General features: G+C 44.5%; 1 protein-coding gene across 1 annotated transcript in view; it reads right to left on the bottom strand.

Annotated features, from left to right (window-relative positions):
* Positions 1-7,800: 7,800 nt before the first annotated feature.
* CUNH11orf53 (chromosome unknown C11orf53 homolog) overlaps positions 7,801-12,750 on the bottom strand; it is a 396,668-nt gene continuing 391,718 nt past the window's right edge. The window contains exons 12-14 of the mRNA XM_032428142.1: positions 12,672-12,714; positions 9,819-10,123; positions 7,801-8,584 (exon numbers count right to left, since the gene is read on the bottom strand). Coding sequence (XP_032284033.1) covers positions 8,183-8,584; positions 9,819-10,123; positions 12,672-12,714 — 750 coding nt within the window. The 3' untranslated portion in view covers positions 7,801-8,182. The remainder of the gene's footprint in view (positions 8,585-9,818; positions 10,124-12,671; positions 12,715-12,750) is intronic.

The raw sequence follows: 12,750 nt of genomic DNA, 5'->3' as shown, positions 1-12,750 counted from the left end.
GGGCATGGGGGTCTCCGAGGTGACAAGACACCAGAGTCTGGGATGGGGAGGAGCTGCTTGGCAGGGCATCTGGGCTGGGAGCAGTTGAGATGGCACCTGGCCCTGGAGGGCAGGGCGGGGTGTGTTTGTCTCTAGCCTAGCTGGAATCTGTCAGCCTCTGCAGTCTCCTTCCACAGAGGCCTCTGAGCCTGTGTCCTGAGTTTCCCCGATGGGCATCAGGCCTGAGGACCAGGCTCGTGAGGAGGGGAAGGGCAGTGGGACTTCACAGAGCCCCTGTTCCCTCTCTCCCTGCCCTGCCCCATCTGGGCACTGCTCCTTCTGACGGAATGGTGAACAAAACTGTGGATGTAGGGAGGGTCTCTTGTCCTCAAAGCTTCGTCCGGTACTTCTTTTCTCTTTTGTCTTCCTCCTTTTGGTTTTCCACTTCTTTTTTGTTTGCTTTTAAAATCTTTCTTTTGGACTTTCTATTTACTTTTTTCCAAGTTCGTTCCTTCCTTCCCTTCTTTCTTTCTTCTTTCTTTCTTTCTTTCTTTCTTTCTTTCTTTCTTTCTTTCTTTCTTCTTTCTTTCTTTTTCTTTCTCTCACTTCCTGTCACTGCCTTCTTCCATTTCTTGCCTGCATTGCTGTCTTTCTCCTTGGCCCCCTGAGTGTGTCAGTTTCCCTCTCTTCTGGGGTGCTTTCTCATTTTTTCAGGCTTCCTCTCCTTGCTAATCTCTTCTTTTGCTGGGAGATGGACAGCGGTGCTAGGAGGCCACTGAGTTCCCTTGGCAACATCACTGAAGCTGAGGCTGATGTTTGGCTACACGGTATTTGCAGAAGGCAGGCGGAGGTTGGGGACTGTGAGAGATGAGGTCCTTGGAAGTCCCACGGTCTGTAGAGACAGCAAAGAACTCTGTCCCTTCCTTGAGAAGCCTCTGCCTGAACCATGGCAGCAGTTCTGGGGGCTTCTGTGTTGCCCCTGTTGTTGAGATGGATGTTCCAGTGCTGTCACTGGCCCGAACTTCAGAAAACTGGATTTCCTCAGGCCTCAGACCCATTTTGGGAAACTGAGAGAAGTCTCCCAGTTTTTACCCCAATATGAAGAAGTTTGGGTTCCTATAATTTGTTTCTATAATTGCAAAACCCCAGCACAGATATTTAAGGTACAATAATCATGCTTGTGGGTGCAAAGGAGAGTCCTTTCTAAAAAGTCCCGTGAATCTTTCCTACATATCTGCACATGTCGTGAGGCCTAGAGCATCCAGGTCTACCCCGAGACCCCATAGAGTTGGATGGTCCTCATGGGAGACTTTTTTCTAAAAGGTGTCATTTATTGAGTGTTTATTGGATATCAGGCACTGTATTGTATGGCCTCCCCGTTTCACAGATGAGGCTCAGAGAGGTAAGCAACATGCCCAACATTCTTAAGCACATAAATGGCAGGATTGGGTCTCAAACTTTGGTAAATCTGATGCAAAAGCTCTTGCTCTTAACTATCAATGTTGTCTTCCTGATCCTTTATAACAGAGGCTTTCAAACTTCTCTGACTTCAACCCACAATAATAAATCCATTTTACATGTTCACAGACTATGTAACAACATTTACATGTTTATTTAACAAATTTCTCATGAAGCAAAATACACCTATGTATATGAGGCATTCTGACATTTCCTCTCCTATCTTTTCCATCTCATTCTATTTGAAAAATGTATGCTGGTTGGGAGTCATGAAGACAATTTGCTGACCCACGAATGAGTTGTGACCAGCACTGGAAAAATTCTGTCTGTGAGACAGGCGAACACACGTGTCAACGCTGTGCATGTGAAAGTATTTTGATGTGCTGTTTGTATTCCTGTCAGGGTGTGTGAGGAGACCAAGGCAGGGCAGCATACTGACTTGAAAGTATTCTGTAAAGACTGGGGACACCAGAACCCCAAAGGGGAGACCGGCTGGAGGAGAAGGTGGGCTGCTCACTAAGTTAATTACAGTTTGTGCTTCTCAGACTAGGGACTCTTCCCTCTCGCTGGGGGCATTGTCCCCTCCAGGGTGTCTGCCCTGAAATCCTGATAATCATTCTGGAGGTTTAATAAAAGACTGGAAAAAAAAAAATGTTGTGAGCTTTCAACAGGCTTTAACAGGCTCACTTGCTTAAAAATACAGCACAGGATCCTGATGTTTGGACGTTGAAAGGGACCTTTGAGGTGTTGAGAGAGACTTAGAGTCTTTTCCCAACATTCCTGCTGGTGGTCAGCCAGCCTCTGTCTCCCTCCACCACTTGGCTGAGCTCCTGGCCCATGGGAACATGCGTGGAGGAAATGGGAGCTCTGTCTTTATAAGGGAGCCCGTTCCACCGTTTAAATATAATGATCATCGATTGAGCCAAAATCCAATGAGATGTTAATTGTGCACCAACTATGTATCGGCATGATATCAAGCACCAGGAACACAAAGATAAATAAATCCTGGTTTTTGCCATCAGCTGCATGTTAAATTACAGAGGGAGTGGGATACCTGTTCTCCCACTTCTATTCCACTGTTTCTCCACTATGGGTTTGTCTGGTTCATTCGCTGATTCATTCTTTTAACAGCATATACTGATCACCTACTCTGGCCAGGCCCAGTGCTGAGCCCAAAGAAGCCATGCCCAGCCCTGCCCCCTGCCCCAAGCCTTTTCTTTTTGAAGCTTATTATCTGTAGTTCCTCTAATTTTTCACATATTACAGTTTTTCAGGTCTCTGAGCCACTGAGCTCAGAAACCCTCTAGTTCGTCACTGACCTTCTTTGAGTCCCTGAGCACTCAGAATAATGGGAATAGAATACATTTATTTTGAAAGTTTTAAATGGAATATTTAACTGAATTTTTTTGGCAGGCTTTCATATGCAAACGACACTGAAGAGCATTATATTTTTCCCCCAAAGTAGGAGATTTCATGAATATGAAAAGAGTTTCGGTATAAGGAAAAAAGGGGAGTTTATTCCCTCCAAATTTGACTACAGCTCTAAAATTCTCTTTATTAATGCAAAGTTCCTTTGTCATTTTGACTTTGGGACACTGTTACCAAACCTTGTGGGAAATATCAAGTTCCAAAAACCTGGCAGAAACCAGTCCTTCCTGGGCCCAGAGTGAATGTTTGGTCCATATGAAAATGATCAGGAAAACTCACAGATGGAGATTGTTTAATGATTTGTGGTAACTCAGTCTCTTCCCATTAAACATACCCAAAGTTTTAACTTTTTCTCAAGAGGCTTCTGTAGGGAATAAGCATTTTATAATTTATCATTTAAGTAAGGAAAATATTGTCAGATGCTGCTTGAGAAGTTTACCTTTTACTTAAAACATTTTTATTATGCAATATTTGAGATGTACAAAAACATATAAAGATGACTGTGATAAAAGCCTATGAATATATTACCAAGGTTAAGAAAGAAAAAAAATTGAGTGATCTTTCATTTATGACTAAATTCATTTACTAAGCATTAAACTTTTGGATTATTCCACTCAAGATATTTCGTTAGGTAGAAGGTCCGTAGGGGTATTTATCAGTTTTCCTAATGCAAAAGAGCTAATTCTTAAATATTATTTGTTTTGTCCACATTTTCTTCCCTTTCGAACTTGTAAAGATTTTTTACTGTCCTCCTCTTTTGGCCTATAATATACTAACAATGAGAGTGCATATTGCAAACCCACACATCTTATTTATCAGAGGCTAAGAGTAGAGGACATTTCTATATCAAAGATCAAAGATAACATGGTGTCACAATATTAGAAGATTTTCTTATTATTTATTTAGCCTGATCTTTAGGGATTCTAGTTCCATATCTATTTATCATATTTGTTTTAATCACACCAGAGATAACACCCAGCTTTGAATAACTTTTATTTATGAGATTTCCTAGCAACATATTATAGTACATGTAGATACTAAACGAATATATGAACATTTTTCTGTGCTACATCAAAGTTCGGTAGCATTCCTTCTTAGAGACATTTAAAAATACTAAGCCAATCATCTTAAATATATTACCACTACTACTATCAAAATTTGCAGAGACTATGGCTAATGTGAAATACTAAACATGGTAGGGTTTTCTTACACATCAGTCTCAGAGAGATGTTGGCCCTAGAGTCAGGGTCTAAAGAGTTAATCATTTTTTGTGGCATAGTTTTAGTTCAATTTAACAAAGATTTTACTGAGCACCTATAACATGCTGGGCACTAAGCCAGATGCTGGAGACACATGTCTGAGCCATTCGTGAGTCCTCGCTTGATGAGTTTGGTCAGAGACTCACTCTTTAGCTAGAGTGGATGATTTCGCATTTAGGCTCTCTAGGGTCAGTCCTTATTGAATATGGTCTGTAAAGGAACAGTGTAATGTTTTGAAAAGAAAGGAAACTTGAGACAGAACCCAAAGATAGAACCTAAAGAAAGTATGATTTTGGCATGTGGTTGGTAGAATCACTATAATGTTAAGGTGATTTAAACCTTGGATCTATCAATAGTCATTTCAGCTTTTTATGTGTTACTGATGTTTTATTTCTTGTGAATGTATTATTGAGATTTACATATTTAAAAAAGGAGCACAAAGATACGAGTAATACTTATTTTTTAAAGATTTTATTTATTTTTACTAGAGAGAGAGAGAGAGAGAAGTCGGGATGGGAGAGATTGTGAGAGCACAAGGACAAGTGGGGGGAGGGGCAGAGGGAGAAGCAAACTCCCCTCTGAGCACGGAGCCTGACGCGGGGCTCGATCCCAGCACCCTGGAATCATGACCTGAGCTGAAGGCAGACGCTTAACTGAGCCACCCAGGTGCTCAACTAGTAATACATATATATATGTCTATGTGTGTGGGTACATCTCTATGTATGTACATGTATATTTTCTATTGGGATTTGGAATTCTTTTCCCTTTGTGGAATTTCTTGTAGAGAATTCTAGTACTTTAGAGTACTAGAGTATTTCCTCCCCTACCACAACAGTACCATTATATTCTATTATTAACCGAGGTGTAGCAAGTCACACTGCTCATTTAAGAGCATTTATAAAACAAACGAGGTAAAGATGTGGTTTTCTTTCATTCTTTGGGATTTGCATAACATTACAAGAGAGCACAAACACTCTCAACTACATGCTGTTAATGTCTGTTTCCAGTGATTTCAGGGAGGATTGTGTATACTGCAGTTTTCGCAGGGGCAAATTCACTTTCTGGTTCTTCTTGACATTATTATCTAGCCAGCCCTCTTGGGTAACTTGAACTTGCCATCATCGTCTCTGCTTACCTTCAACCTTAAAGGACCTAAAGGAGATAGTGTTTTGAACCTGAGTTCTCTAATTTTTCCTGCTTTCCCCAGGAAAGTTATGAGCTTGGGTACAGCAGGTTTAAGGAAGGAAAGGGAGAGGAGGATGCACATTTTTTTTTTCGGATGCTGGCATTATGCATTATTATGACCAGATGCATTAAGTCCCCAGCATGCAGAGGGACAGAGAGCATACTTGAGTGGGAGAGAAATAGATATTTTTCCATGTCATAATTTTGTAGCTTGGTTTCACTTTGTGACAAAGTATTGGCAATTCCCAGAACAATAAACCTGAACCAAATTGAAATATATGTAATAATATAGAAACACATTATCAAGCTAACTAGAATTCCTAAAAATCATCCCTAGCACTTGGAATTACTAACACCACTCCCCATGCCTCTGTCCCCTTTAGACCAGGTAGCTGAAATGGATACTAGATGCAGTGCGGGCCCGTGTACGTCTCCTTTCTTGTAAATCACTTTTGTGAAGCACAGTGAAAGGGCTTGGATGCTTTAAGAAGAATGTGGATTGCACTGCAATCCCTGCATTTACCTCTGTTCTGAGGTCTGGTTGTTGAGCTCTCCTTACCTAAGAGCCAGTGTGTCCTTAGGTTGTGAGAAGATGAACATAACCCGTGAGAAGATAAGCGCAAACTAAGGGAAATGAGCATGTCTAACATTTAGCATTATAACCAAACAGAAGTTAAAGCTATGTGGACACATATTGATGGTCTACACACCAGTATTGTGCTATATGCTACTTTGTAACAATGGTCAACAGCAGATGGCTGGAATTATTATGAAATGTATACAACCAATTTAGAAAAATGGCTTTTGGGACCCAGATCTCTTCTTTCGGATGCAGGGACCGGGATGCCGGATGGCTCTGCCGAAGATCCCAGGACCGGGACTGAGGTCTCACGTCTCACTGGACTTAAGAAAGAGCTGTTTTCTTGCCCACAGTGGAAGTTGCTCCTTTCTAGTGAAGAGCTAATATGGAGCGAAGTAAAGATCAGGCTGTGACAAGGTGTGGTGAGAGGGAGGAAGTAGGGGCAGGGGACCCGGGAGAGGGCAGCCTAGCATCTGGGGACCATCAGTTTATCTCCACTGGAGAATGCTCTCCCAGGAGGCTCCATATCCAAGCATTTCTGTGGGCATTCCATAAATTGGGAGTGTATTTGCTTCACCAGAAAATATCCATGAAAGCACACTCAAGGAGAAGTATCCATTAGTCACTTCTAAGTACGAATTAATGTCCTTATTTGATCTTTCTAGACTCCTACCTAGCTGAGGTAGAGCATGGGACACTGTAACAGAGGATGTGATGGAAACTGTATTGAGTGGCTTTAGACAACCAGGTGGAAAATGAGAGCAATGGGCCCCCAGGAGATGGAAGGAAAAGGCATTGGGTCAAAAGGGAACAGAGGAGTCAGGAAAATGTAATATGGGAACATAGAAAGGAAAGTGGCAGGAAAATAGTAGAAGGAGTGGGGTGGGACCTGTGGGCCTCGACTCGTGCTCTGCAAAGCCAAGGTGTGTGTGAGGCTTTTATGACGGGCTTGGCCTGGAGCCAGGCCCACTTCTTGGTGGGAGTTACTTTGTGAACTCAACTGGCAAAGGAAATCTACGCGGGATCAAACTTACATGAGACAGAGAGAGGCTTCAGATGTCAGTTTCTTTATACATGGTAAGAGCTGTATGTTTCAGACCAATGAGCCACCAGCAAGGTCTTCCTTCAAATGGGATGTGTTGTGTGTCATGGTGGTTGCATGACACCTGGCCATGTGTCCTTCTCCAAACCCCTGTACTTCTTGGTGTTTTGTGGTCTGTTGTTTCTTGCCAACAGCCCAGTTCTGCTCTCCGCATTTTCCTTATTTATTCTTATTTGATTATAGAACACCCATTTTACTAATCCACTCTGATGACTGTAGGTTTTTCCATCAGAGAAACAATGTCTGGTTTGATTAAGGCTACCATGGATCAAAGAAAGTTTTGGGCCCATATCGGTTTTTGGATTAGACTCATTTCTGGACATCCGAGACTTTAGGGCAGAGTCAAAGCTATGTATTTATGAAGCCACAGTCTCCTGACCTCATCCTATTTTAAAGACATAGAGCATTTATATGTGGTGCTACATTTGTTACGGGGCTATATTTGAAATGGTTTACAAGTCACTAAGGAGAGAAACGTATATAATACTTTCCCCCTTTAAAAAAAATTTTTAAAAAAGATTATTTATTTATTTAGAAAGGGGGGAGGGGCTGAGGAAGAGGGAGAGAGAGAATCCCAAGCAGATTCCGCGCTGAGCATGGAGCCTGACGTGGGGCTTGATTCCACAACCCCAGATCATGACCTGAGCCAAAATCAAGTTGGATGCTCAAATGACTGAGCCACCCCGGCGCCCCAATACTTTCCTCTTTAAAAATCACATGGTATAAAATGAGTTTTGCTTTATGTGCCCTAATCTATATTATATCCTATGCTTTTTCTCTTATTACAGAACACAGTTCATAACTAAGAAAAACTGAACAGGAAAATCAGTATATTTCATGATCTGCACAAACTTTTTTAATGTAATTTAAGAAAAATATGAGCACTAAAAATATTTCAAAGATAACAGAAATTCAGAAATGTAATGCGTTACTAAAGTTCCAACAACACATGAGTCTCTAGTGTCTCACTAGAATATAGTCCCTGATATCCTGAATTAACATCCCGTGTATTTCAGTGGGGTTGTGGGAGGGAGGATTACAAGTAAATGCCATGGTCCATTTACAAAGGGTGGCGCGATGGCATATTCTGAAAATCCAGGTCCGAATGAGCTGGAAACACCCTGAAAACAATCTGTCAAATACCGAACCCAGCTCCAAGAAAAGCACGGCAGGAGTCCTGTGGTGCGCCCCTCAGTAAGCTCTGCGGCATTCATATGACCCCCACGCCATGCTCCCGTCTTCTTTGGTCCATGAAGAAGGGTCCTGAAGGCCAGCGGTGTCTGCCCCCTCATCTGGGGAGAGGGGCACCACCTTGTGTGGTAGGTCGTTGGACATCGTCATGAAAGGGGTGAAGGGATAGGGGGGTGGCGTGGGGTACCCCGGCACATGGTACAGATCCTCCAGCGCATGCAGTGAGTAGGACTGAGCCCCAGCCAGGGGGCCCCCCCAGCTCGAGCTCCTGTGCGGGGCGGTGCTCCCTGACTCCGGCTGGGAGAGGCAACCTGCGCTGGGTGGCGGGGTCTGCAGGGTGTCGGTGGGCACGGGGTCGGCCTGGCTGAGACCGTCGGGCGCCGTCTGCTCCCACGAGTCCCTCTGAGGAGAATGGAAAGGTGACCGGGGTTAGTCATCAGGGGATACTCTAATGCGGACAGATGTCCTCAGCAGCGCTGGCTGCCAGCGGACACGGCTTCCAGAGTGGGCTCGGGGCCCTCCCTCTGCTGTGGCTCCTCACCAGGCACCTGTCCCCTCTGGTGTGTGACACCGGCAGTGAGAGTTAAGTTCCTTTCTAACTCTAGCGTTCCATTCCCTAGATAGATTACAATCCCTTTCTCTAGAAAACAACACTAAATGAGTAAAATGAGGGAACAACAGAATGAACATTTGTATAGCATTTTACCACTTCCAACGTACCATGTCTTGCATTCCTTCTGAGCTTCACAATACACGGGGTCCTAAAATGCCCTGTCCACACTGGGGACGTCCGCTCCGGCTACTCCTGAGAGAAGCAGGTCTCTAAACTACATGATGGGCTTCTCCCCTCCGTGAGCCAAGAGGTAGGAGCTCTCAGAGGCTTGGAGCTGGAAAGATTTGGGTTCAGTCCCTGGCTGCGCCACTTACTACCTTCCTGACGCTGAGTACCTCACTTTGTTCATCTGTAAAATGGGGCTTTAACAAGTATATCCCGAGTTGTTGCAAGTGTTAAATGACCAAAGGCACACAGAAGTTCCTGGCTGGAGTAGTTTCTCCATAATGTTAATTCCCACCCCCCTCTACCCCCCCATAGTCGAAAGTCCCATCTTTAGAGATTCATTCCTTTGTATTTGAAGGCTTTACAGTTTTCTCTAAGATGGGTGTTGTATTCTTCAGATCCTTATGAACTCACCTCTTTGTTAGGATCGAGGGAGAGCAAGATTCTATAGGGTAGAAATATTGTGGGGAGGGGCGTTGTGGGGACTGGGAGGGAAGAAGGCCTGATGTGCCTGCTCTGGCAGATGACAGCCTAGTCTGTGGGTGTGGGACCTCAGTGCTCTTTCCTTGGGTGCGGGAGGCACGATCTGGCAGAATCAGCAGAGTACTAGCAAAATGGACACAGACCCTGCCGTATAGTCGTCCCCTCACAAGCCCCTGGACAGACCCTCTCGCGGTCGGAGTCGGCGCGGATCTTTGAGGGAGGCCGCTCGGAGCGTGTCCTGGCGCAGCAGCCGCAGGGGTGCGCAGGGCGAGCCCGATCTGGCTTCCACCCGGTTGCCGGGTGCACGCACTGGCCAGATGCGCGCGCGCCCAGACTTCACCTTGCTCCCTAACCGTGAACCACCTGCATACTCACAAGCACGAAGTGCGTCGTGGGGTCCCCAGGGAAAGGTGGCGGCAGGAGCGGCGGCAGGGGTGAGGCGCTGAACAGAGAGCCGGTGCTGGGGGTCAGGCCCGGGGGCCGGTGGTCTCCGTAGGGCTCCGGGAAGTAGGAATCCAGGAGGCCCGGGTGGCTCTGCCCTGCGGGGGCCTCGCAGGCAAAGGGCTTGGCCGCGGGGCCCGAGGCGCAGACGTCGCTTGCGACCTGTTTAGTGTTGTGGAAGTCTGCGTCTGAGAGGAGCGATCTTCTGACCCCATAGTAACCTGTCATTACTGGTGAACCTGTTGCCGAAGGGAAAAGAAATGGGCAAAACTGTCCCCATGTATCTGTGGCAGCCGAGACTCTCCACGTGGGGAACGGTCTTTCTAACGCAGGCCGGATACCAAGGCAAATATTTAAATAGAGATAGGTCTTGAAAAGCGTTAAATATTGCTGCATTGCCTCTTTTAACTGGTCCAGCCCAAATAACTAATATGTTTAACCTCCACTCTGCCTTTGGAGATGAGTTCATTTGAGATGGTGCAGTAACTCTTCTCATTCACTCACTCAACATACGTTATGCACTTTCTGTGTTCCAGTTACTGCCCTAGGAAAAGTTTGGGCGCAAAGAGAAAAGAAAAGAAATCCCTCGCCCATTTACATTCTATCAAATGAAGTGTCTTTTTCCCAGTGTCTGAGCTCTGTCTCCATGTACATAGGACGGCGAACAGCAGGCCGTTTCTGGGCATGGTATCTGAGGTTCAGTATCTCTAGCCCCAGGGATACTATAATCCCACCCCAGATCAGAGGCAGGTTGCATGCTTCTCCTACTTCTTTGTATACGGACCTTCTAACGTATGTCTCATACCTAGTAGGCATCAAGAAGTGGCTCGCTTGCTCTGGGATCATAGAGCTACTGTGCCACCAAGTCAGAGGACTACCCAAAAAAAAAAAAAGAAAAAAAAAAAATGTTTTCTGGCTTTCTCATGTTATTTGCTGCCCTCTTGTGTCCATGTGGAGTCCCTGACTCAGTTCACCCGGGCCCTGGGAGAGTTTGGGAAGAGAATACCTCGTACAGAAAGGTTCCTTGGTGAAAACAGGGGAAAAAGGTGAAGCTAAGAAGAGTCTCATTTATGGCAAGGCCAGTGAAATTGTCCCATAAGGAAAGAGAGGTGTTTGCTGCAGCCTTTCAGATCCAGTAGCTCAGCTGTAGCAGGAAACACATTATCATTTAGAACATGTTGAGGGACATAGACTCAAGCTCCGTAAAATGGATGGTTTCATTATTCCAGCTGGTGGTGGATGTGGTCTAATTAGCTAAGACCTACACCCTGAGGTCACAAAAAGGCTGAGCTGGGAGGAGGATGCAGGTGCTTGTCGTTCTTACCTTCCCCCAACCAGAGTGGACCACTTGCGGACTCTGTCCCAATCCACTCTGCTTACTTGTCCACAGGGACAGAAGACCATTCTCTTTTGTTATTATGACACAGTCACACATTACTCCACCTACACGGCACTTTGGCCCTTGCCACATGGTGGGGCACTTTATATTAAGCTCACTACTCCCTCACCTGAGTTAAAATCCTGTTTCTAATCCACCTGCCAAGTCCATGGGGCAGAGCTTATGTCTTATACATTTGCTGTAAATCCAGTAGTATAATACTGTGTTCAACAATTACATGTAAATTTATTCATTCATTCAGAGGAAATCAGAACTCCCTGTAGAAACTTACAGCAAATTCTACTCACTCTACTTTCATCTTAAATTCTATAGCCCCAAACTTCTAATCTGCTCATGAATTTGAAAGCTGCGGTTAGGGGTTTCATCATAAGCATACTTCCATAGAAGAAAAAAATGTGTGCAAGTGAAAATTAATATCAATAGATACAATTCTGTTTCATGCCATGAGTTTATATCCACGGGAGTCATTAAGGCTGAGAAGAGAATGAGGAATAGGGAAACGAGGCTTCCAGGATCTCACATCTTTGCTTCCCATTTCCAAGTAAAAACAACCACCAAGGAAAAAAACCTGTGCTCTTATGCATATATTTTTCTCCTTAAAAAGGGGAAGAATAACTTGAGATAGTAAGAAAAGCTGCAAAAATGTCCTTCTATAGAAGGGAGCAGATGTAACCAGATTCCAGTGATGGTAAACATGATGGGAAAACACAATGAGATGTTCAGATATGTGAAATTTCTTATTGCTCTCATTCCTCTTCTTACCTAGCTCTGAAGCTTACTAAAATTATTGAGAAAGCCTAAGCCACTTCTGAGTTTGGGATCTGAAAGGAGTGTCTGTGTGTGTGTGTGTGCGCACACGTGCGTGAGCATGTGCATGCTGATGGGAGTCCGAAACCCTATTACTAAGAATGAGAATGCCTCTTTCCCATCTCCGCAGGAGGATTTAATGAGACATATGTATTGAAATGAAGACCAGATGCTTATCAAAGTGCCTGACCTATAGAGAGCACCCAGTAAATGGTAGTTCCTCCATCTGCCCACCGGTCTCTCTCCTTCTGTTTTAAAGCAGGTGCATAATCTAACAGATAACGGTGCCAGAATTTTAGACATTTTAAAATTGTATCAAAGGCCTGATTGCTATTGTTTCTGCTCAGTGAGCTTCTCCTTGGCAAGGGATGGAAAGGCTGCCTTCAAGACAGAATGAACTCTGAGGTCAGGAATGACTGAATTAGGTGTGCCTTCACTGATTTTATATTTTAAAAATACCTAGATTGAAAAAGTAAAATTTCCAAAGTGCTGTAAGGCAGTTATAAAAGAATGGAAGCCCCAGTGTCTGACGTGAATGCAAAAGGGAATTCATCAACTGCTCGTTGAACTCAAGTACTCACCTGGCATCTGAGCAAATGGAGACTGGGGGTTGCTGACACCGCTCTGGAAGGCAAAGATAGTGCAATGTTTTCTTTAGTT

Source organism: Phoca vitulina, unplaced genomic scaffold (assembly GCF_004348235.1).
Source record: "Phoca vitulina isolate PV1807 unplaced genomic scaffold, GSC_HSeal_1.0 scaffold38, whole genome shotgun sequence".
Taxonomy (NCBI): Eukaryota; Metazoa; Chordata; class Mammalia; order Carnivora; family Phocidae; genus Phoca; species Phoca vitulina.
Note: the sequence above shows the minus strand (reverse complement) of the source record. Positions and strands in the feature narration are given on the sequence as shown.